The sequence below is a fragment of the Pogona vitticeps genome, chromosome 9 (genome assembly GCF_051106095.1).
Source record: "Pogona vitticeps strain Pit_001003342236 chromosome 9, PviZW2.1, whole genome shotgun sequence".
Lineage (NCBI taxonomy): Eukaryota > Metazoa > Chordata > Lepidosauria > Squamata > Agamidae > Pogona > Pogona vitticeps.
Genome location: NC_135791.1, coordinates 2,695,206 through 2,719,239, shown reverse-complemented (window position 1 = coordinate 2,719,239; position 24,034 = coordinate 2,695,206). Strand labels below are relative to the sequence as shown.

Sequence of the window (24,034 nt, the reverse complement as noted above, 5' to 3'; positions counted from 1 at the left end):
TTCTTTTTCCCCGCTGAGAGAGGTTAAAAGGGTGGCATTGCTCTCATATTTTCCGTGTATATTTAAAAGGGGTGGGGATGTTCTAACTGTATGCAATTGTCTTCACAGAACCAATGGGTGGGAGGTAATTAACCTAGAGTTAAATTAGGATGCCCCCACCCCCACTTGCATGATAGCATAAGGGTGGCCCATCGTCCTCCTGGAACAGCAGTTCTAAGAAAAGTATATGGGACTTTGTTTCAATTAGGGACCTAAGACGTCTCCATCGTATATGATTTACGTACGAATATGTAAGCAAAGTGGGGCAAATGCCAAGAACTCCTACAAATTCAAACTGTCCAACTGGATTCCCCAAATATTCCTCTGCTGCTCCCTTTCCACTATCTGATGATGTTTTTGGTGTATAACTCCCCAAACCCTTCACCCCTAGCTGTGCTGGTCGAGATTTCTGGAAGTTGCAGTCCAAGAAAATCCTTCACTGTTTCCAGTCTTACAGCTAGAAGGGGTGTGTACGACCAGTTCTTGATGTAGGATAATAATAATAATAACCTTAGAACTGCAGAGCTAGTGGTGGGGCACCCTATAGATCATCCGGACCACCATTTTGTCAAGGAGACAAAGGGCAGAATCAAACTCCCAACTAGATGTCTAAACCTATGGTCCCCAACCTTGGGCCTCCAGATGTTCTTGGACTTCAACTCTGAGAAATCCTGATCAGCAGAAGTGGTGGTGAAGGCTTCTGGGAGTTGCAGTCCAAGAACATCTGGAGGCCCAAGGTTGGGGACCACGCTATCCGGCAGTTCAGGATGTCAACTTGGGCTGCTGAGAAGATATTTTGCAGAGTTGCATCGACTGCCTTGTAATTTCCTCCGGTTTCCTTCTTGAGTCTTCGACTAACAGAATATACACATCCTTAGAAGATCACAAGAAGATCAATGAACTCTCCGTTTCTTATCCCTGTTTCCTCTTTCCCAGTTTGCATCCGTAATGGACACAAGTTTCCCACGGGGGCAACCTACCGAGAGAATTGCAACCTCTGGTAAGTGGTGGATTTCTGTTCCCGCTATAAAGCAATTTCTCCACCATCCGGGATCTTACAGCGTTTCTTTCTTCCTTATCTGGGTTCTGCAGAGATTTTTATTTGGACAACTCTCCAAACAATATTTCTCTTACTCGTTTCTGCTCTGGAATTTTCTTGGCCCCCTCCCCTCCTTCGGTTTATGCATTTATTTATTCATATATATTTTTTGCTTTGTATTGCTTTGTACTGGGGGTGGTGGCAGAATTTAGCGATATAGTGCTTGGCAGGTGCTTTAGCGCTAAAGTGCTAGGAAAAATCAAGAAGCGACAATTAAGGCAGCACATGAGTGAGGTTTGTTGGTGCAAGGGATGGGGGGGAATCACCTTAAGTGCCCCCAGAAGGTTGCTTGACTCTGGCCCACAAGACTAGGGAAGTCCAGGAGTGAGAGAGTCTCCTGGGCCCTTAGCTGATAGGGATGCCTCACCATGGCTTGGTTCAGGACAGCTAATGGAAAGCGTAATGGTAGAAATAAATACACTGGGGTTGCAGGGCTCAAAGCCATCAAATGTTTGGCTTACAGCCAGGAAAAGAATTTTTTAAGCCTGGCGTCCAGTGGGAGGGAGTTCCAAAGTCTGGGAACAGCAACAGTGAAGGCCTTCTCCTGTGTTCCCCACCAAACACACCAACGAAGGTGGTGGGACTGCGAGAATGATGATCTTAATGCCTGGCAGGCTCATTGAGGGAGATGTGGTCTTTTAGAGACCAAAGCCATTTAGGGCTTTATAGATTAGAACCAGCACTTTGAACTTTCTCCTTTCGTGTTGAAAAGCACCAGCCATCTGCCCAACCTCTTTCTAGAATGAAAGGGGGGGGGGGCGGTGGCGAGTGCGGTTTTCCTTCCAAGAACAGGGACTCAGGAAGCTTCAGCTGTTTCTCGGTCTCCTGCTTTATTTTTTGCTAGAGGCCAGGCTGTGTCCTCCACCGGGAAAAAAGAAAGTTAAAAAACTTTATTCCTCTTCTTTGCCGCTCAGCGGGTCCTGGCAAGACGCAGGCTGCAGCCGGCCAGGACCCGCTGGTGCTGGGGCAGCTCCGTAAAAGGAGAAAGCTTCAAGGCAGGGAAAGAAGGGGACAGGGGGTGAGAGCAGCAAGTGTCAGGGAAAGGAATTTTTTTATAAAGTGTTTCAGCGGAGGGAAAATGCCAAGCATGACATGACGTTTAGCTAAGGCTGGAACTGGCTCCTGGTCAGCAAAGCAAAGCAAAACTTCTTCCACCACTTCCGTGAAAGGAATCGGGGCTGGCTCGATGATTTGCAAAGTGTGTCTGTGCGCCACCAGCTCTGTGCAATCTGTCTTTGAAAAAGGAAAAGAAACAAAAAGGGGAAAAAAAAAGCACCACGGTTTGCTGCAATTAAAGAACAAGTTTCTACATAATATTTGTTTGTTTGTTTATTTAGATTTCTAAACTGCCCGTGTGGTCCCTCTGGGGAGTGGCACCGTGGTAAAACAACTGTAAACATGCAATGCAATGTAAACGACAAATAAAAAGGAATTTAAATTTAACATTTTTTTTGGACGGGGTGGTGGTGGCTGTAGGCGTTAAGCTGTTAGTACTGGCCCGATTTTAAAAATCTGCAGACATTTAAATTAAAGCTTTGAGATACTTCTATCTATTGCAGGGGTGGGCAATTAATTTCTATAGGGGGGCCACATGAAAAATCTGAACTGTGTTCGGGGGCCGAACCAACTTTACTTAAAAATGAAAGATAAGCAACTGATCAACTTTAGACAAAAAGCTATAAAGGATTTTGATGTTTAACTTGTTCAGTGAGAGAAATCCAGTCTGTCTTGGGCTTGAACAAGTGCTTGAACACCGGACTGCAGCGATGACCGGTGGGATGGACAGGAGCGGCTCGTGGGCCATACGTGGCCCTCGGGCCACACTTTGCCCGGGTCTGGTCTGTTAAAAGTTTTAGGGACTTGTAACACTTTGCAAAGTCATGCCTCATCTGGAGCAGTGCTTGGGGAAGTTAGGTTTCCAGACTGCCTCTTCTAAAGGGGTCAAAACCCTCCCACCCCTAAAATGAATTCATTTGAAATGTGGTGTTGAAGAAGAGCTTTGTGGGGATCATAGACTGCCAGAAAGACAGTGGATGCTTGTCTCAGTCTAACTGGCTGGATGGGTCAGTGGTGGAGGCATCTGGCTGTAGAGCTACAGTAAAGTTTGGGAGTTCGATTCCCCGGCTAGGTGTCCTTGACAGGGGCTGGGCTTAATGATCCCACAGGGTCCCTTCCAGCTCCGGAGTTCTAAAAGGCTGATGATAATCATGTGCCATGGAGTCATTTCTGGTAGGGAATCCTCAGAAGTGGTTTCCCCTTCCCTTCTTCCGGGAACACTGCGCAGCTGGCCCAAGGCCACCCAGGCTGGCTTTTCTCCCAGGAAACACAAGTGGGAAATCGAACTCCCAACCTTTGGCTCCACAGCCATATTCCTAAAACACCGAGCCATCAGTCAGATCCCTATGTACAGAAAGGCAACCTAAATAAGGTCCAGGATCCCAGCTTCTCACGCCACGACCCTGTTCCCCTGAAAATAAGACCTAACCTGAAAATAAGCCCTAGTAGGATTTTTTGGGGTGCTCCTCATATAAGCCCTACCCCAAAAATAAGCCCCAGTTAAGTGAAACCCTGCCCTCTGTCTTTGTGCAGCAACCAGAAGAAGAGGACAGGACTGTAAAATAAAACATCCCCTGAAAATAAGCCCTAATGCATTTTTGGAGCAAAAATCAATATAAGGCCCTGTCTTATTTTTGGGGAAACATGGTAGCTCCAGTCCAGTTTGCCGTTTTTTGCGACCAGCCGGAGTTCTTTGCGTGATCTGCGGCCTAATCCATTCTGTGTCTTTCCCATTCTTCAGCACTTGCTACTCCAACGGGCAGTGGAACTGTGAAAACCACGCCTGCCTCATCAACGCTGATATGGTGGATGCCGTGAACAGAGGGAACTACGGGTGAGAAGGAGAACGCGGTCCAACAGAGAGTCAGAGGGGAAGACTGCTTGGGGCATCCGGGTCCGATCATTACTCGCCGGTGGCTCTTGAGTTTTACGGTAGTGATGGGGAGCAGTAGATCTGCACCGGAGTTTAGTCCGAACTTCACAGATCCTATCCATGGTGCTGAACCTATTGAGTGCTTATGGTCTGGCACCTTGGTTAGAGTCCATGAAGGTCAAAATGCAACCAAGCGCCGAATTCACCGCCCCCCAACTCTGGATTCACTTTAGTTTGACATTAGAGCCAACGAGGCCACTCCCAGCTCGAACTTTTAGGAGCTGTCCGAGGTGCTGAACCAGTTTTGTGGCTACGGTTCAGAAGAACTGTAAGGTTTGGGTTGAAGCCGGAGGGGATCGGCATCACTGCCCCCACTAGATCAAGTCCCCAGCCTCCTCTGGACTGCGGTTGGGTCTGTCTGCTTTGTTGAGCTGGCTCTGAGTAGATCCTCGTGTAATCCACTGGGAGAGGAAATATCATATCTGCAGGGAGTTGGCTCGAAATGTTAGCACCACCTCTAAGGAAAGAAAAGGGGGCTTCCTCGGGAGAGCTGGTCCATCCCCTCAACTGATTCTCCTCCTCCTCCTTTTTTTTTTTTTAGATGGAGGGCATCGAACTACAGCCAATTCTGGGGCATGACTCTGGAGGAGGGAATCCACTACCGCCTGGGCACCATCAAGCCGCCCACCTCTGTGATGAACATGAATGAACTCCAGGTATGTCTGGCTAGGCTGGCTAGGGGATTCTGGGGTTTGTAGTCCAAAAGGGCCATGTTCCTAAGATCTGGCTGTCTCCTGACACTTGAACAGAAATGGAAAGGGTCTCTGTTTTCATCTCAGTCTACGGGAGTTTTATTTTTTTCTCTGCCTTTCTGCGCATCGGTCTGTAAACATTCAGAATGTGGGAGAATCACCGAATTATATCAGCAGAATCATGGAATTGTAGAATAATGGGAGTTGGAATGAATGGGCCCACGGTTTGTAATTTATCAGGGGGCAAGGGCTCTTCTGCCCCACGGAACACTGAAATAGTACCTAAGCTGCATATTCCGATGTGCAGGGGAGCGCCCATGTGTACACAGACTCTTTTTCTCAGCCGAGAAAGCTTACAATCTGCACTATAAAAGGGTGGTTCACTTCCCTTTATTTTATTATTTTTTAAAAAAAAAATGTGCATGCAGGGAGAGATTTGTGGCTTTGTAGCAAGAGGACCCATTAGGGGCCTCTGGAGATTTTGCAAAGAAATGCTAACTCAGCAACTTCGTAAGTCCAGTCCCGGGGTGGGGGGCGGGGGGGGGGGAGATGGCCTCTCTCTATTTTCGGCAGTGTTGTTTTTTTCCCCCAATTGTGGGACGGCTGCAGCCCTCAGGACATCAGTGGGGTCTGCCGAGTCAGCAGGACTCGGACCCTGCCATGAAGGCAGGGCGCTTTACCCGGGATGTCATCTGTCTCCCCTCCTCCACCACCCCCCCGACACATACGCACACATACACAGGCGAAAGCAAACACGAGGTCAAAAGCAGCCGTCAGCGGCAGTTTCAAAGGAAGCGAGCCAGGAAAAACCCCAGCCCATCTGCTCTGTTTTTAGAAGGAGGAAAGGGAAGGGGGCCCCGGCCGGGGCATCCATCCATCCACCGGGATCTTTTTTTTCCTTTGGGCTTGGGAATGCCAGAGGCGCTGCTTTCTCCAGAAGGGAGGCGAGAAACCTTGCCCTGTCAGCCGGAGGAACCTGAGCTGTCAACCGGCAGAAGAAGCCGTTTCAACCTCAAAAAGTTCAAAGCTCAGGGTTGTTTTTAAGCCAGGAAAGGAAGGTGCAGAAATTCCTTGGCTTGTGTTCTAAAAGTTTCTTGAAGGGAAGCCAAACGCCAGGGAAGACCTGTTGGAGAGAGAAAGAAAGAAAGAAAGAAAGAAAGAAAGAAAGAAAGAAAGAAAGAAAGAAAGAAAGAAAGAAAGAAAGAAAGAAAGAAAGAAAGAAAGAAAGAAAGGGGAGAGGAGAGGAGAGGAAAGGGAATGGAAGGAAAGGAAGGAAGGAAGGAAGGAAGGAAGGAAGGAAGGAAGGAAGGAAGGAAGGAAGGAAGGAAGGAAGGAAGGAAGGAAGGAAGGAAGGAAGGAAGGAAGGAAGGAGAGAGAGAGACTAAGCAAGTCTATCCGATTTCTTAATTATTATTTACATTCATCAATAGTTCTTCCTCCAGTCAGCTCAATGCTGTGTACTTGGTTCTCCTTCTCATCCCTTCCTCCTAACAACTGTCTTGTGAGGTAGGCCAGGTGAGCAAGAGAGAGAGAGAGACCGAGCAGTCCATAGTCACCCCTGAGTTTGATGTCTCATTGGGAATTTGAACCTGGCTCTCCCAAGCTTTCCCACCCATGCTCTAACCACTGCCACACACTACCTGTTGGGTTTGAAGCCATTCACCAAATATGGATATTTTTATACTAGTCTGGCCTTGTGATCAGGTTACTGGACTGGGCGTGTTCTGGGCTCTGCCACAACGCTTTATGGGAGCAGCCTCACGTCCCTCGGTCTGTCGCTAAGCGAACCTTGCAGGGTCGTTGTGAGGAGGAAAGAGAAGGGACGCACCACATGCATCTCATTGAATTCTATGGAACAAAAACAGAATGGAAACCTTATGCAATAACCAGATGGGCCAACAGATCGTAGGATGGTATTATGTGGATCTGCTCAAAGTACCAGGGAGTCCTCTGGTCCAGGAGGGTGTCTTTGAGTGGACTCATTCTACCAAGACCAGAACCTTAGAAAAGTCACCCAGGAAAAGGAATCGACAGTTCCTTGTGAAAGATGCAGGATCGGGAGGGGGAAGGGCCCCCCCAGACGTTCGTGGTCTTCGTCCTGCTTCTCATGGGAATTCTGTGGATACTTGGCTCTCCTTGAGTCCCTTTTCCTTTCTCTCTGCTTTCTGTAGATGAACATGGAGGCCAACGAAATCCTGCCCCAGCATTTCAACGCTGCCAACAAATGGGCTGGGATGATTCATGAGCCGCTGGACCAGGGGAACTGTGCAGGATCCTGGGCCTTTTCTACGGCAGGTGAGCGGAACGCGCGCAGGTGGGTTTTCAAGATTGGAGCGTCTGCCACTCTGCACCGGTTCCTCCACTCCGGAATGGCGTACACCGTCAACAAGAACCTGTGGCTTCCCTCTTATGTCCCCTGGCTCTAAGGAAGTGGGTTCTGATCCAGGGAAGCTCACCCTGGAATCAGCCCATTCCCCTTCAACGGCTCTCAAGAATTGTAGAATAATTGGAAGGGCGCCTATAAGGCCATTGAGTCCAAAACCCTGCTCAAGGCAGGAATCCAAATCAAAGCAGATCCACCATGCGGTTGTCTGCATTTCTAATGAATGCCTCCAGCCTTGGAGTGTCCACCACCTACCCCTGAGCTCAAGGGTTCCCTTGTTGTACTGCTCTGACAGTTAAGAAGTTTTTCCTGAGATTCAGCCTAAATTTGGCTTCCTGTCGCTTGAGCCCAGGATAATGTGTCCAGCATTCCAGGATGACGGAGAACAGATCCTGCCCCTCCTCTCTAGGACAGCTTTTCAAGTCTCTGAAAAGTGCTATCCTATCTCTCTTCCGTCTTCTCTCAAGGCTGGATATGCCCAGTTTTTCAGTCTTTCTTCAAAGGGCTTTTTTCCAGTCTCCTGATCATCCTAGTTGCCTTCCTCTGAATTTGCTCCAGTTTGTTGGTATCCTTCTTCATGTGCAGTGTCCAGAACTGGGCACAGGATTTAGAGGTACTAGTTCCCCTCTATTACTTCTGGATTTATTTCTATCTTTTCTATTGATTTTTCCATAGCTTGGAAATATTACTCTTTTTTGGACTGCAGGTCCCAGAATCCATGCTGTGGCCATTTAGTCTGGGGATGCTAGGTTTTGCAGTGCTCCTTAAAGCAATTCCTTCCTCCCCCAACTTTTCTCGCCCTTCTGCCTCTGTGCCACAGCGCATGCTTAGGTTTTTCAGCAGGAGAGCAGCCTGGATGATGGAACGTATAGTCCAACACCCCTGAAGAGCATGAGATTAGGGACAGCCCCTCCACCCTCATGTCCAAGCTTGGGTCACAGATTTGCTTCTGAAATCACTGTCTTCCCTGGGATGAGACTAGAAAACAGGAGGCTGGCTTCCAAAATAGCATTGCTTCATCCGACGTCTCACCCCCTTTATATGTCCTCTTCTCTCCAGCGGTGGCCTCAGACCGGATCTCCATCCATTCCATGGGGCACATGACGCCTGCCTTGTCCCCCCAGAACCTCCTCTCGTGCAACACCCGCCACCAGCAAGGCTGCAACGGAGGGCGAGTTGATGGGGCCTGGTGGTACCTGCGCAGGAGAGGGTGAGTTGATATCGAAGAGTCTACTCTGGTCCATTGCACTGAGCTGAAGACTGGAAGCCATGGAATGTGGGAGAGTCAGGACTAGGGGCTATTAAAGAACATTCATAGGCTTTCTTGCCCACCTCAAGAAATTGATTAGGGTTTTGGCAGCTTTCTTCATAAGCCACAAAGAGCAAACACAGACCTGTCAGCCGATTGTTCCGAAAGACACAAACAACCCATCCGAAGCTTAACATTGGCAATTCTTGCATAGGAGGATGGGGGATTGCTAAGAGAAAGAGACAAACAACCCATCTGAGGCTTAAAGCTGGCGGATGCCTATGAAAAAGAGCAGCAGTGAGCCCGGGGGCAGGTCTAACATGTGCACCCCCATTCCCACCACACTTTCAATCCTGCTCAAATCCAACCCTTAAGTCTTTAAGTGGTCGGCATTGCAACACATCTGTTTAATCTGAAGATAGAAGCCAATGTGGAATGAGCAGAATTGGGACTGAAATAGACAGAACAGACAGGCAGGCAGACACTCTTTTCTCCGCTGCTGTGATCCTGATTTTAAAGAATCGCCTCCCCCCTCTAAAGTTGCTATAAATCCCTGGGAAAGAAAGGGAGTTTGGTGACCTGTAAGGAAAGGGTTCTTAAAAAATTAAATAAACCGAGTGTGCTATGATTTCGATGGATCTTTCCCATGGCTGCTGCTTATAGTGTTCTAAATCCAAGGTACAATGTGGAACCGTGTGCCCCATGCATCGTTTTGCTCTTGGATGTGAACATTCGGATTGCGAATCTCCAGATCGCCTCTAAAATCATACTCTTCCCCCCCCCGCCGCTCTTTTGCAATCCTCCAGGGTGGTGACGGACGAATGCTACCCCTTCACCAGCCAGGCGAAAGAAGGCTCCCCCCCTGCACCCCCTTGCATGATGCAGAGCCGATCCACGGGGCGGGGGAAGCGGCAAGCCACGGCGCGGTGCCCCAACCCACAATCCCACTCCAACGATATCTACCAGTCGACCCCTGCGTATCGCCTCTCCTCGGACGTGAGTTATTGATCAATCTGGGGTTATGGATTGATGGAATTCACCCACACAAACGAGGGTGCCAAATTTGCACCCAGTTAGTCCCTGTGCGTTTAAGGGGAGGTTAAATTTATTAAATTTGTCGTTTGTTTAAAGAACAAAGAAGTTCATGGAATAGGAGGAGAGCTCTCCTCAATCCAATTAGAGGCCCATTGAGCGTGGCATCAATTTTCCCCCCACAAGGGCCAAGCAAATGCCTATGAAAAGCCCACAGCGGAAGGTGAAGTCAATAAGATTCCTCACTTCTTGCTCTAGCAACTGGTACCTTGAAGGGGGTCCGTAGGCATCCTGACTAGTAGCCCCTGATGGCCGTAACCTCCATAAATCTACCTAATCCTCCCTTAAAGTGATCTATACTGGTAGCCATAATTGTATCCTGCGGCAGTGAGTTCCACAGCTTGTCTGCCGTATGTGTTTGGCATCTTGCGCCGTTCAGCTTCATTCCAAGACCCCCAGATCGCAGCCAAAAATATCTTTTTCCATATCTAGAGAAGACAGAGAAACAACCTTGTCTTTTCCCTTTTTTTTAAAAAATGAATTGTTCCTTTTGCTTGCAGGAAAAGGAGATAATGAAGGAATTAATGGAGAATGGACCAGTGCAGGGTAAGGCTAGTGTGTATGGAAGAGGCCGATTGTCCTTATTTATATGAAACAACTTGACATTTGGGTGGAACTTTAGGTAACGAGTGAGGCAGAGAGTCACCATTAACGTTTCTCTGTGCAGCCTAACACAGCACAGCACATTTAGGCATGGGTGAGAGGAGAAGGGATTTGTGACCCAGGGAAAGAGGGCTTTTTCCACAAGCTCCTTGTGCAGGAGCAGTCTATCTTAGAGCCTTGGCATTCCACAATCTCAGTTTTTGTTCAGAGGGGCAGGCATAGATTCGAACAGCCTCCTCTATGTTCAGGAGCTCCTGCTTGAGCTCAGAAATAAGCGTCCAGCATTTCTGGCCAGCTCCACCCTCTTCCCAGTTCTGCACAATAAATCCTCCTCTGCTTCAGCAGCTGCCCCAAAGCGGGGGCTCCCAATCTGGGGTCCCCAGATGTTCTTGGACTACAACTCCCAGAAGCCTTCCCCATGAGCCGTGCTGGGCCAGGTTTTCTGGGAGCAGCTCTCCGAGATCACTGGGGCTACTCAAGGTTGAGAACCATCGTCCCCCAAAGTTCAGAAGGCCAGCTTCTGCAAAAATGTTGTAGAAGTCCCTTCGCTGGTTTCCACATTCAAAGCTTGATCCTTTTACTTGCAAACCTGTCAATGATTAACCTTGAAAGAGCTGGACTCTGTCTTTGAATGCCTCACCGATTCCTGTGCAAGAGAAAAAAAAACTGGAAGTGTGAACGGTTATGGCGTCTTCCAGAACAAGGGTGTTCAACCCGTCACCTTGGATGGGGGATCAGGATAGGACCTGGTGGTAACCCCTCCGCAGTGTGTGTGCAGGCTGAACCCTTAGCAGTCATGGCCCTCAAAAACCTACAGAAAGGGGGGGCACAACCTCTGTATTGGTGGATGTTCAAAGAAATCTTGTGGAAGGGACAAAATTATGTTAGCACCACAGACTTAAGGCAGTGTCATAGTAATTCTTTCTCCTAGTCCCCAGATGCTAGCTTTGGGATGGAAAGGATCTTCTGCAGAATTTTAGGCAAGCTTTTAACCAGTTATCAGATGATCCTGAGCACTGGACACTCTTTTTTTATTTATGTCTTGCTTTTAAGGGTTGTTTTTAAGGCTTTAAAAATATAATATCGACAAATTGTTTGAATATGATTACAGGTTTACTTGCCTTTTACTGTTTTAATTCATTGCAGTTTGAGTTAGTTTGTATTCTTAATCATTTGAGGCCACTTTCGGGTCCCTTAATTCAGTCCCTAAATTAAAAAACAAAAAACAAAATAAATAATGCTCTGGATTATTGGTTCCCAGCCGGGAGTCTCCAAATGTTCTTGCACTACAACTCCCAGAAATCCTGGCCAGCACATTTACTGGTGAAGGCTTTGGGGAGTTTTAGTCCAAGAACATCCAGGTACCCAATCTTGGGAACCCCTGCTCTGGATAATCTATCATTTCCAGGGTGTTTGTGAGCATGAAAACTGCGACAGTCAACGGACGATGGGACGAATATTCGTTGATCGTGCAAACAGACCTTAAGACGGTTCCTTTCCTCTTCCTCCTCATTTTTCTTCCTTGATTTTCCAGCCTAGACAATTCTTCTCAGTCTACCCTGCTTTTCCCATTAATTTTGCCTTGAACGATCAGTTATAACAATCTGTACTTTCTATTTCTCTTGGCACGGCTAACATCTTCTAGCTTTCTGCATTTTCTAAAACTAGAACTGCCACCTTTTACTGAAAAGTTCGTGGGTGGACTTTTGCATCCAAGGCATAGAGTCCCCCCAACCCCCGGCTTAATCCGTGTCCTTTCTTTCCCCCCACAGCCATCATGGAGGTCCACGAAGACTTCTTCATGTACCGAGGTGGGATTTACCGGCATACGCCTGTCGCTGCCTGGAAGCCGGAAAACTACCGACGACACGGCACGCACTCCGTCAAACTCACAGGGTGAGAATTTTTTTTAAAATCACACCTGGTGCTTTCTTTCCCTTCCTTTTCCTGGATTTGGGTCCAGTGATATAGTAATAAATTTGGTGCTCTTCATAAAACCCCACGTATCTACTCTGGCCCGCAAGAAGAGTCCAAACACTCTGGCTTCATGATTGTAGCACATCAGCAATTGAAGGGGGAGGGGCTTTTGTAAAGTCAATGTCTCTTAATAACCCATCCAAGCCCAAACCATGCTCAAATGCTTTACATTACAGCAAGGATGACTTGAAACAACATAGTGTTTCTGGGACAGTCTCTTCTGGCTACAGTTAAGGTTGCAGCTAAGTTGAAGGGAAGAGAGAAGGCTTGAAGGGAGCGAGGGTAGATGATATTACAGTTACTACTACTCTAAAAGCTTTAAACGTGGAAGGAGGCATGCGTCCTGTCTCTTGCTTGGGATCTCATGGGCTTTTGAGGAACATCAGACCTTCTGAATTTGGTGCCCTCTCGGTCGTGGCACCAATTCATCGTCTTCCATCTCTGCGGTGCTTTGACGGAGGGCTTGCTCTCCTCATCCTCCTCTGGGCGCCAGCTGGTTTGATGTATGCCAGCTCACTACCGCTTGTGGAATGAGGAACGCCAACTGCCAAGGGAGGCCCTGAGGGGGAAGAGAGCGAGCGAGCAGAGGCGTCGGGAACAAGCTGCAGCCAGATAAGGCTGGTCTCATCGTCCGGGAGGGCGAGAACTTTTCCTGCGGACGTCAGAAACCAACCCGTCAGGTGGGGAAGCCGTGCCTTGGCAGAGCTGAGCCCGGCGGGAGACTCTGTGCGGTCCCAGAACAGCTTCGCTGGCGCACCTGCCTGACAGAGAAATCCCTCCATCGGTTTTGCAAACACACACACACCGCCCCTTCGGTGTGCTGTAGCCGTGCACGCGTGTTGCGGCAAAAACGAGGAAAAACTTGACAGTCATACAGGAGGAGATGTCTTGTGACCCCATCCCAGAGGCGATGCAGGCCCGGGTTTCTAGGGCTTTGAGCTGTCTGGTTAAATCTGGCTCCCGCGTCTGGGTAAAACCCAACTGAGCTGTAAGAGGTGATTGAATATTTTTGCTACCCTGGACGTAGTTGGTGTCTGTGTCCAGCAGTTGCATTACTTGCCAACTTCTTCTTTCCTGGGCTGAGCCAGAGGTGGCACATCTGTTAAGGCAAGGGGGTCCTGCCCCGCCTCAAACTCAAGCTGCTCTCAGCCCGTCCACCCCTGCTTGCCTCCTTATCTTCGTACCTTCTTGACCTCCGTATGTGTGAATGTTTGCCTGCATTCCTCTGAGCGTGTGTGTCTCTGTGTATCTTTCTTGGCATGCCTCTGAAAGAGCCTTTTTGGCCTCTACCTTTCGTCTCTTCCTCCACCCCTGGCCAGATGTGCGATGCCTTCCACTCCCCACCCTCCCACCCACTGCCACAGTGCGGTCCAGCCCAGGGGAATCTTGGTTTACCTGGCTCTGAAAGGCGGCCTCTGCCTACCGGCCTCTATAGCCTTCAGGTGGGATGGGAGACTCAGGATTCACATGGAATGGGAACCAGCCAGGGAAACGGTAAAAGCTCCAGACAAAACCTTGGCTTGAGTGACCCTTCAGATCCTTTACCTCCACTTGAGAACTGCCGGTAAACAGAGTGTTGCCATAGCAGAGAGACCAAAACACTTTGGGAAAGGCATAAAGGCCTCTCTTGGAATGAAGAGAACTCCAAAAAAATAAAAAAATAAAAATTGGAGGAATCTTGGAGGTGAGCCAAGGAGAAACAACCAGGGGCCTTCAGCCACAGGGCTGATGCTGGATTTTCCACTCGCACTATCTCCTGGAATGGCGTTGTAGGAGGGAAATGACAGAATAGACTCTGATATGATCAGTGAACAACCAAATGGGGATCCCCTGCAAAAAAAAACACAAGACAACGGCTGTTTGACTCACCTGCCCTGTCTTTCAGAGCAGACCGAAGAAGTCACACCACGGAGGGGACACAAACAGATTCATGGAAACGGGATCTGTTTTTCCTTCTTACCGGGAGAGGAGTGTATATGGTTTCAAAGAGAAAGGGAGGAGTATGAGGCCAAGGGCAAGATGCTTCTCAACGGTTGTAGGTTGTGACCGTCTTGTGGCACCTGCTCTTGTTCCATGACCTGCTTAGGTTGTTGGTCGACCCTTTAAGGACTCAAAGATATCGGCCGAAGCCAGTAGGAGTTTTCCTGTCCTCATCCCAAAACCGGGAAGAACAACTGCACTAAGTCTGCAGCCACAACGGTGACTTGATTGGTGGTGTGAGGGAGGGAATCCAGCTTGTAGGATGCTTATCGATCTCAGACGGTTTTCCTTGTCCACTTTTGAATCTTCTTCTCAAAAAGGGAGGTTCAACAAAGCTTTCTGTTCCATTCTGTCCCACAGGTGGGGAGAAGAACGCATGCCTGATGGGTCAAATCAGAAATATTGGGTGAGTCTTGAACTTTTCCTCCCCTACAAATTGCCAGAGATATATGTCTCAATTATTTATTTAAGCTTGTGTACGTCTCCTATCTTTCTTCAACGAGGTTGCTGGTGGAAGAAAACCACTTACGGAAATTTGGGATGGAATTGCAGCTGGGGAATAGGTTTGCGGTAATCTTCCATCCCAACCATTTCCACAAGTGGTTGTGTGAAGCAGCACAAGGTGACACCCCGGGATTTTTCAACCTCTATTTTGAATGTTGTGCCCTGGACCTTTTGGCCAATGGTGGTCCATTTCTCCACCTCTGGCCATTTCCTGCCATCCAGAAGGACAATCATCCTGTTCCTCACGTGGAACCATCATGCCAAAGAGAGGAAAGGGGAAGCTGAGAAGATCTTGCCCAGTCTCTCACTTGGAAGAAGCCACAGAAGGTCTTCTGATCGGCCGAAGCCAGTCCTGAAATTTCTCCAATAACTCCATGTTCAAAACCTTGGGGCCTTACAATAACCTTTTCTAATTAAAAGCCAGTTTTCTCCATGCCTTGAAAGGGGAAGTCCCTTTCTCCCTATGCCTTGACACCTAAAAATCTTAGTTCTAATCAAGGCAGGAAAAACGGGCCAGCTGATGTTGACCTGTTGAGGAGGACGGCGGAGTTGTTGAAGGCAAGAAGCCACCTTGTCTTGGGAACTCCTCCAAGGATCACCTCATGGTTACTCTTTGCTGGCCTGTTTGGTTTACATCACTAGCCAGAGATGAGTGATGTGTGGTAAACAAGATGAAACTCTGTTGAGCAGCTCTTAGGGCCTTCTCTTAAGAGGTTTTCCTAAAGGGACTCCTCAAAAGCAATGTTTTTGAGGATACCAGCATTGCTCTACAAGACTAGAAGTTACAGATCATGTCATTACTCATAAGGAACCGTTTCCAGCTTCTCTGAGGGCTGATATAACGAAGGTCACGTAGTGGAGCAGGGAGTCCCCAGTTTAACTCAATGGGAGATGGGGGCAATAATGCTGTTATAGGGCTTCCACAAGATGTCGTACATGCCTACTGAAGTGCTATGGGAAAGTGGGACATGATTTCCCTGGAAGCCTTTTATATTTGACGACGTGTTCTTTGTCACTTTTTATCCCCGGCTTCAGATCGCCGCCAACTCTTGGGGCAAAGACTGGGGGGAGCACGGCTACTTCCGCATCGCCCGCGGGGCCAACGAATGTGACATCGAGACCTTTGTGGTGGGTGTCTGGGGCCGGGTCGGGATGGAAGACATGCACCACCACAAGAAATGAAGAGGCCTGAGCCTCCCTGGGTCACCAGACCTAACTTCTGCACTTCCGTTACCCGCTGTCTTTCAATTCTCTGAGAAGTCTGGGATCTGGGATTAACCCCTAAGACCATCGTACAGTGAACTGCAACTTCTGTCTGCATCTCCTGGAGGAACAAAGCTCAGTCGTATGTTGGAGGCTGTGCCAAAGAGGATGAAGCCAAAAAACATACCTTAGATGTCCCAGGTATAAAGGGCTTGTTGACTCTTCCTTGGAAGATTCTTGCAAACCCCCCAAAAAATTGCTACTGAGGGGGAGGTTTTGTTGCTTTGGAAAGGACCAACGGACATTGTCCAGTGTGACACCTTGCTTTTCCGCCTATCGCAGTTATCCCACACGCTCTCACCCAGAGCGTGCCCTACAGGCATCCAGATCAAACAAGACCTGTCAACCAAGACTGCCTGAGCAGTGGCTGGAGCCGGGGTGAGCTTCACAACAAAGCCCATCAGCCTCTGTTTTTCTAGGAGGGGGCCAATCCTCTCTTGCGTACTTCACCAGCTCCTCATCATGAAGCCATTTTGACAATGTTGTTGCCTTCAGCCTGACGGTGCTTAAATGTCTTTAACAAGGAAGGGGAGGCCCTTACAGTGGACGTGTTTGGAGTCAACCTTATGTTGTTGGCTTCTTTGGGCCAAACCCTTTTGGATCTCAGGTGGCCTGGGGATCTCACACTAGCTGCTTCTCCTCACACGTCCGCACACACACACACACACCCCATTCCCGTGGAGGCCACTCAGAAACCACCAGGCCTTGTAATCTACTGTGCATTCACTGCGTCTCACAAACACCCACAAAGGTTCTCTTTCCCAAAGCCGTTTTGTACGGACATTGCTTTCCCATAGTTTTTCCAATTTTCCATCTAAAGATTTCTCTGCATCCCGTGCCTAGAAATCTGGAATTACAAGTCCCAATACCAGCTGATGCAGGGTTTATTTTGAGGAGCCGTTTTCTACAACTGGTGAAGTGGGTTCCCATCATGTTGGACGGGCCAATCCAGAAAGAAATACACCCATAATATAAAGAAGCGGCTAGAAAGATGGTGAGTTTTCCTCGATACCAAGCAGGTGCAAAATTTTGGAATATATACGTTTGATCGGTGTGGCTCACTGCTGAAAGGGTTAAAAAAAGCTATGGGTATAGAGGCATGTGGTTCCAGTGTGGTGTCGTGGATAGAGTACCGGATTATGACTCAATCGACCTGGGTTCAAATCCTTTCCATGACACTGGTCAAACCTCGTCTTAAGTATCCGACATACCTTGAAATCTAGGGTCTCCACAAGTCAACTTGACAACACAGAACAAAGTAGCTGATAATTCCCAACGACCACTATTATGAAAGGTTATCTATATATTTATATACATCGCTATAGATATAGGTATAGACATATAGATATATAGATAGATATATTGAAAGAACTTAGACTGGCATATGATAGAAGCTTTTTCTCCCGTGGTGTCAACACTTATGCTATTGGTCCAGGAATCCACTCTGACCAAATGGACTTGACAGCTTGTTGACACATGATCAGAAATACGGGAAGAAGATGGAGAAGCACGTTCTAAGAAACATCCGACAAACTGAAACCAGCAGCTCTCAGGCTGGGATCATCAAAAACGCACTCAATATTCTTTGCAAATCACCAAGCTGAATTTTTCCCCCCAGATCCTACAAGGCAGAGCAGTTGGTCTGATGCAAGATGACACAGCATCAGGTTGACTGGAAAATATTGGGACTGTTATACTAAATGGGGAGAAATTCCGGCACGGGGTTGCTGTTTTCTTGATCATGTCATGTTCTTCCAGAAGAAAATGGTGCTTTTTTTTGCTTGTTCTCCATGGGCAATGAATGCTGCATAATTGGAATGTGATGTTCTAGTTATTTTGTATGACTGATACCATGATTTTCCGTTCAAGGAGTTCTATTGACCTTAAGATGCTTTGCAGGCAACTGAAAGTCGCTCACCTGGGATAAAAAGGCCTAAACTGCAAGGCCTAGCTCTGCCCAGGTTTCCTCTTCCTGCCCCAGGGCTTGCTGGGAAATGTCTTTCTAAGCAGGAAGCTTGGGCAGAGCTAGGCCTAGCTAAACCTCAAAGCCTTCCTATTTAGGCCTCTCTTTGAGGCGAGCCACATTTAGGTGTTTTGTAAAGTGCCTGTAAGATAGGTAGAACTCCCAAAACGAAGAACGGTGGGCGTGGTATTCCAAAATCTTCAGAAATCCTGTCTCTATGTCACACCATCTACAGTTGTCTGGAAGACACAGACACACCCTTTCATCTGTCTCCCACCGAGGAAAAATCAGCTAGAATATGCCCCCATCGGTACACTGCCATTTCCTCTCTTCGAAATGCAAAAATAGCAGGGAATATTTGTCCCTTTTCTGTGTCCCACATTCTTGGAAAAACCCGTGTTATTTTTTTCCCATTTCCCCTCGTGAGGTCCGTTCCAAATAGTGTTTTGCTGACAAGAGATCAGTGCATCAGCCCATGTATTATCCGAATTGATGGCATACATGCCACACACACCCCAACCCTGCAGCCCTGGTGTTGTTCTGCCCCAAACAGAGAGCCACTTCTCTTTCTGTTGGGTTTTAATTCATGTCCCAGGACTTATTGTACAGGATGTGGGGGTCTTTGGGTGCTTAATTCCACCCCGGCTTAGCAGACCTATTGTTGGGAACTTGGTGCTATTGAAAGGGGGTTTAGCCGGACGTCATGTCTGGTTTGGTCAGTTTTTGCAAGCTTCACAAGTGTCCGTGTAAACACTGAGCGGCCCCCATTCATGTGAAAGAAGCTGAGCGAGAAAGCATACATGAAAGCCGACCACGCTAGTGCAAGACCAATAGGGCAAGACTGGGGAATATGTGCCTCTGCCTGTAGTCCTTGCACAGACACAAAAAGTATTTTTTCCAAAACAGGAGTGCCCCCAAACTGTGGCTTTTCACACTTATCCTCTGCCTTCTCTCTCTGCCTTCTCTACCAGCTCCCAAATTCATGGCAGAGTGTCTATATGATTAAGGATTTTCTGAACCTGCTTTTTTTTTATTTCAGTTCCCTGTGAGATTTGAAATCTGAGAGTCAGAGGATACACTTAGCATGTTTTTAGAAGAGGTGCTCCTTCCAACAGTGAAAGTTTTCTGCTTGGTGTAGCACGTGGTGATTTCCCACACCAATGTGTATTTCGTATAGGATGCTTTGTTTTGTGGCTAGTTTTTTGGAAGGTAAATAGAGGACTAACTTGCAAATCAGGGCACTCATTGATGAGGAAAATCCCTGTTGGTGGAAGGAATAACAGCTAAACCAGATGGATTGTCCATTCCGGCTAATATCTAATTTGACCCTTAGGCTGTGCTATTTCAGACTGCAAGAGAGGGGTACTTCACTTTCTCCCCCGTCACACAACACAATATGTAGTGAAAGATATATGGATGCATTTGTGTAGATCCTGCCAAACGCCATATGATTGTGACAGAACAGAGGCACTCCTGCTGCTTAACTTCCATCAGTTGTACACCTGCTTAACTGTTGTGACTTCTCTGCCCTGTGGCTCCCAAACCAGAAATGAGATACATGTAGAAATCTATTAATGGGTGGACATCTCAATCTGGATCAGGACATTTATATGTCAGCTACACTGTGGTTGGTTGTTTTTTTAAATATTGTTTTTGCATAGAGAATTGCCCTTCTCTATTAAGAAACTTGTCATGGGGAGGGGACCACAATTCCAAAAATTATTGCTTACATTCCAAAGTTGACCAAGTTTGTCTCCACAGTCAGGTGTATTATTGCTAACTTATCTAGGCAGGAGTTGTTGGATCCTTTTTATATTTATTTTGCTTTTATTAGTAAATAAAGCGCATCCAAGACGCTGCCAAGGGGTCCACTGTGGCTGGTTTTATTTACACACACTTACACACACACACTTGGGTCTCGCCATGCTGAATCTGAGCTTCTCCACTTGCCTGGTTTAATTGCTAGTATTTGACTGACATTTTCGAGCTTGTATAATTGGTTCGTCAGAAGGGTTTGGTGAAACACGAGCCATCCGCTCTTCGCTTCCGCAACACAGTGTTCCGATTTCCCCCTGGAGCCCGTCAAGACTGCAGATTTCATTAAGAGAGAAAGGAAGTATAAAGAAAGGGGGAGGGATCTTTGAATAATAAACTAATGTTTTAATTGCTGGGTTGCAAGTTAGAAATAATAGGCTTTAAAAAAACACACACAGAGATATATTGTTTTACAGGACAATTGCTATTTTTCTCATAGCCTCGTTGCTGCATCATAACTTTGGAATTTCTTGCAGAGGACAAAACGTCTTCCCTGTTGGAATGCTTCCTTCCTGAGCAAAGCCAAAGGTCGGAAGACATTTTTCCTGGGTTGAAGCCAATTTGCAGAGAGAGAGATTCGCCGTGATCTGCACACAGAAGTGTCCACCGACAGGTGTGCTGTCTTGTGGTGGTTTAGAACACGGTGCATCTGTCTGTGTACCTGACAAGATTTCAGGTTTGGAAAACCTGTAGCCCCATAGCCGCTTGGGGGGGGAGCAGGGTAGATAGCATGGGGTAATTTCCCTCTGGTATTTTTTTTTTGGAGGGCTGGATGGCTAGATAGCTGATGAGTTAGGTTCTAGCCACAGAGCCAACGGCTGGGAGTTTGATTCCCCACTGTGGGTTCGATCAGACTGAGAAATAGCTGACGTTTCAAACCGCTAATGGCACGGCGGGGTGCGAGCTATGGTTTAGCGACCGTACAAGTCACAGGAGATCATGAACCAGCCTGAACCTGCCTTGTGTTGGACCGTTTTGGTCCAGCAACAGGAGATTCTAATTTTTTTTTTTAAGATCCAGGCCGAAGCAATGGAAGGGTCCTTTTAAGGGAGATCCCTCCCAGCAAAGTGACCTTTTGCAGCGCCATCAAATGTGATCCTTCTGGTCACACTCTTGAGTTTCCTGGGAGAAAAGCCAGCCCGTGCGGCCTTGGGCCAGCTGACCAGTCCCAGAGCATCACATGAAGGAAGTACCGTTGCACCCCTCTGACTACTGCATACCTAGAAAACCATGGAAAGGACCACCATAAGTCAGAATTGACTTGATGGCATGCAATTATTATTATTATTATTTGGAAGTAGAAAAGGATCTTCCTCCAGTTTCTTTCCTGAACTGAAGAAGAGGTGGTATGGAGATGATTTGCATATTTCTTTTCCCATCCAGTTGCTGACGTGTTCCTTGTGAAGAGAGAACAGTGTCTTTAGAGACGCCACCACCTATATTAGCCCAGCATACCAAGACCTTAGAAAAAAAGTTACTGTATTTTTTTCGTATATAAGACTATACTTTTGTCTAAAATCTTTAGACTAAAAATTGAGGCTCATCTTATACACGGAAGTAAGCTGAGGAGAGAACAAAAACTAGTGGAGGGGAAAGCAGGGATCAAAGCGATCCTGCAGCACTTTGATCCCTGTCCCCCTACACTTGCTAAGCCCCACTTAGATTTCTTAATTTCTTATACATGGGGGCATCTTATACATGGAAAAAAGTTACTTTTTCAACAATACAGCAGCCATAATCTTCAAGGAGTGGCCCCAATGGCTTGGAGATCCAGGCAATGTCCTTCAAACCCTAATAATTTCCCCCAGCCTGAAGCAAAGTTGCAAAAGGTTGTCAGAGGCAGAAAGGGCCAGGACAAGGGAAGGATCCGAAGGCGTCTTCTCATTTCCCCCTTTCAATTTGAGCGTGGTGGGACCTTTTGCTTGGAGACGTCTGCCAGCCCGTGTCTTTTTCTTTGGCCACCTGAGTGGGTCCCCACCCACCGTCAGGAGCGAGGGGAAGAGGCCAGCACCTGGAAAAAGCTGCAGGGCCACGATAAAGTCCCCAGCCATTGTCTGGCTTCCTGTTTTGCTAGGACATGTTGACCTTCGGAAAACCTCTTGGAAAGTGTTGGTTGGAACAGTGGACAGGCCAGCCGCTAGCTGCAGACATGGGCCCCTTCCTCCACCTCCCGCCCCGAGGCTTCAAGGACAGGCGAGGGAAGTCCTGTGTTCCTTGAGAGTTATTCTGTCTCCTAACGAATTTGGCTGGAACACACTGAACAAACAGAAACAGAAAGGGAAGGTACTCATTTTCTTGCCCTGGCTATGCATTCTCGAAGTTCACAGTTCCCAAAGAGTAACTTTTCTGAGTTGGGTCAGGGCAGGTTTGATTGATTCTCCGTAGCCTTGCCTCTACCATCGTTCAGATTCCCTGCAGGTGGAGAACTAGCACTCCAAGCAGAAAGCTTGGGTCACACAGAAAAACAGATTTCAATGTGGATCCCTGGGAGAGCCATCCGGCGCAATCTGTTTCCTGGCACTCACTCAACACGTGGGGGAATGAGCTTGAATCTGATCTCAGTCCATGCTCGAGTGGGACCTTTTTTGGTCTAGCTGTCGGGCTACGGATTTGGGGGGCCAGTTGGAGTGATTTCCTGGCAGACAGAAAGGTTGCTTTAAGGGAGATCCCTCCCATTAAAGCAATGCTTTCCAGCGCACATTATTGCAGCCAGCTGATCCAACTCTTCCTCTCTCTCCCACTCTTCTTTTTTTTTAATGTTATAGGAGACTCTTTTTTTTTTTTTGAAGGGGATAGTGAAGCACCCAGGCTGTACTGGTCCAGCTAGACTCAGGCTGATCTCGTCAGGGAAGGAAGAAAAATATGTGCAAGCCAAGCTACCACGTAAGCTTTGAATTTTCACCATGCTCTCTGTAAGAGCAAAGGACAAGCCCCACCTTGTGTTATCACTGTGAAACTGCAAGGGTCCATGACAGGGTGCGAAATTTGCTTGCATCTTCTGGATCAGAACAGCAGAGGCAATGCTGCATTTTAAAACAGAAACCTCAGGCAACCCTAATGTAACTGTATTTAAAAGAACAGAATTCTACTGTGGATCTGCATTCTGCAAACTTAATTAAAATGTGCATCATGCCTCTTGTTCGGTTTTTTAAAAAAATGCAATTCTTAAACTTTTTGCATAATTTGAGTCGCTCGTGTAAATCTGGGCTTGATGGATTTATTTTATTTTATTGGTAGGTTTGCTTCTGAACCAGACCTTAGATGAGTTATATATGAGTTGCAACTCCCAGAATGCAACCCTGCCGATCCGAGGATTCTGGAAATTGTAGTCAAAACAGTAGCATTTTTAAATAATTGCTTTGAAACATCCTACCACTACCACTGGAAATCAGAGCAGCCCCTCTGGATCCTGAGATGTCAGTAGACATGTCCCATTCAGAACCATGGATCGAATATCTCCAATTATAACACTATCCCTTGTGGCATGCAAATCTTTCAGTGCTACTTGCTCAAGTCATGAAGCATGCTGAACCCTGCCATCTCCCACCTGACCCGGTAGAAACCCGAAGCAAGTTATTCTGCTAAATATAGGTTGGACCAAGCTAATATTAGATTAAACAGATATTCCTCTTCCTAATGAGACTCTTATTAGAATTCTGGCTGAGTAACAGGCATTGTTAGCACGTGGAAAAAGTAGGAATGGCTAAAAACAAACCCTAAATTATAATGTGAAGCACAAAATAAATGGCAATATTCAAACACAGTTGGATTAAAAGCTACTTTAAAATGTAGAGGTTGAAACAGACAACACCCACCGGTCAGTGGCCCCTGTCTTAATTGCAGTTCCAATACTAAAAGCCCCTCCCCATATAAAAGGGTCACCTTACATACCTGAGTGTTTTCATATTTGCACCAGGAGGCAACTTTACTTCCTAGTTCCTTGTAAATCAAGTTGTCGATCACGGTACAAGAGCAGGCAAGCTGTAACAAAGAGAAAAGGGTGTCCACGGCTAGACCGGCGTTCAGCTACGGCAGCTTATGGTCCAGCGCTGACGGCCGCTGGACCACGATGGATCCTGATGTTTCTGAGCAAACCTTTCCCACCTACCTGGACAAGGGAACTCCGAGTAGGTGGCAGGGCAGGTGGGTGAGGACACACCGAAAGGACAACGGATTCAGGACGTTGCGACCCGGCACCCTTGTTGCCTGTTGGGGATTCCCAAAGCCACAGCCTATCTGATGCCACGGATAATATTTTGCCGGGACTGGCTGTCCTGAGGCTTCAGCTGGGAATGCGCGGTTCTCTCCAGAAGATGGTGCTGCAGATGCATGAGAAATCTCTCACGGCTTCCCGGTGAAATTTCAAGCATTGCTTCAGCTGATTTA

General features: G+C 47.4%; 1 protein-coding gene and 1 long non-coding RNA gene across 3 annotated transcripts in view; one reads left to right on the top strand and one right to left on the bottom strand.

Moving 5' to 3' along the window:
- The window catches only part of TINAGL1 (tubulointerstitial nephritis antigen like 1), a 26,512-nt gene extending 6,820 nt beyond the window's left edge, over positions 1-19,692 (top strand). The window contains exons 3-12 of the mRNA XM_020812936.3: positions 976-1,039; positions 3,936-4,028; positions 4,669-4,783; positions 6,991-7,114; positions 8,262-8,412; positions 9,258-9,447; positions 10,044-10,089; positions 11,919-12,042; positions 14,464-14,509; positions 15,643-19,692. Of these exons, the coding sequence (XP_020668595.3) occupies positions 976-1,039; positions 3,936-4,028; positions 4,669-4,783; positions 6,991-7,114; positions 8,262-8,412; positions 9,258-9,447; positions 10,044-10,089; positions 11,919-12,042; positions 14,464-14,509; positions 15,643-15,789 (1,100 nt within the window). The 3' untranslated portion in view covers positions 15,790-19,692. The remainder of the gene's footprint in view (positions 1-975; positions 1,040-3,935; positions 4,029-4,668; positions 4,784-6,990; positions 7,115-8,261; positions 8,413-9,257; positions 9,448-10,043; positions 10,090-11,918; positions 12,043-14,463; positions 14,510-15,642) is intronic.
- Positions 19,466-24,034, bottom strand: LOC140702106 (uncharacterized). Of its 2 annotated transcripts, none has more exons than XR_013538418.1 (3): positions 23,757-24,034; positions 23,540-23,629; positions 19,466-21,904 (listed from the first exon to the last, which is right to left on the bottom strand). It is a non-coding gene; the product is annotated as an uncharacterized LOC140702106 (long non-coding RNA). The 2 variants fall into 2 exon arrangements; XR_012081158.2 differs by having other exon boundaries at positions 19,466-19,921; positions 23,757-24,031.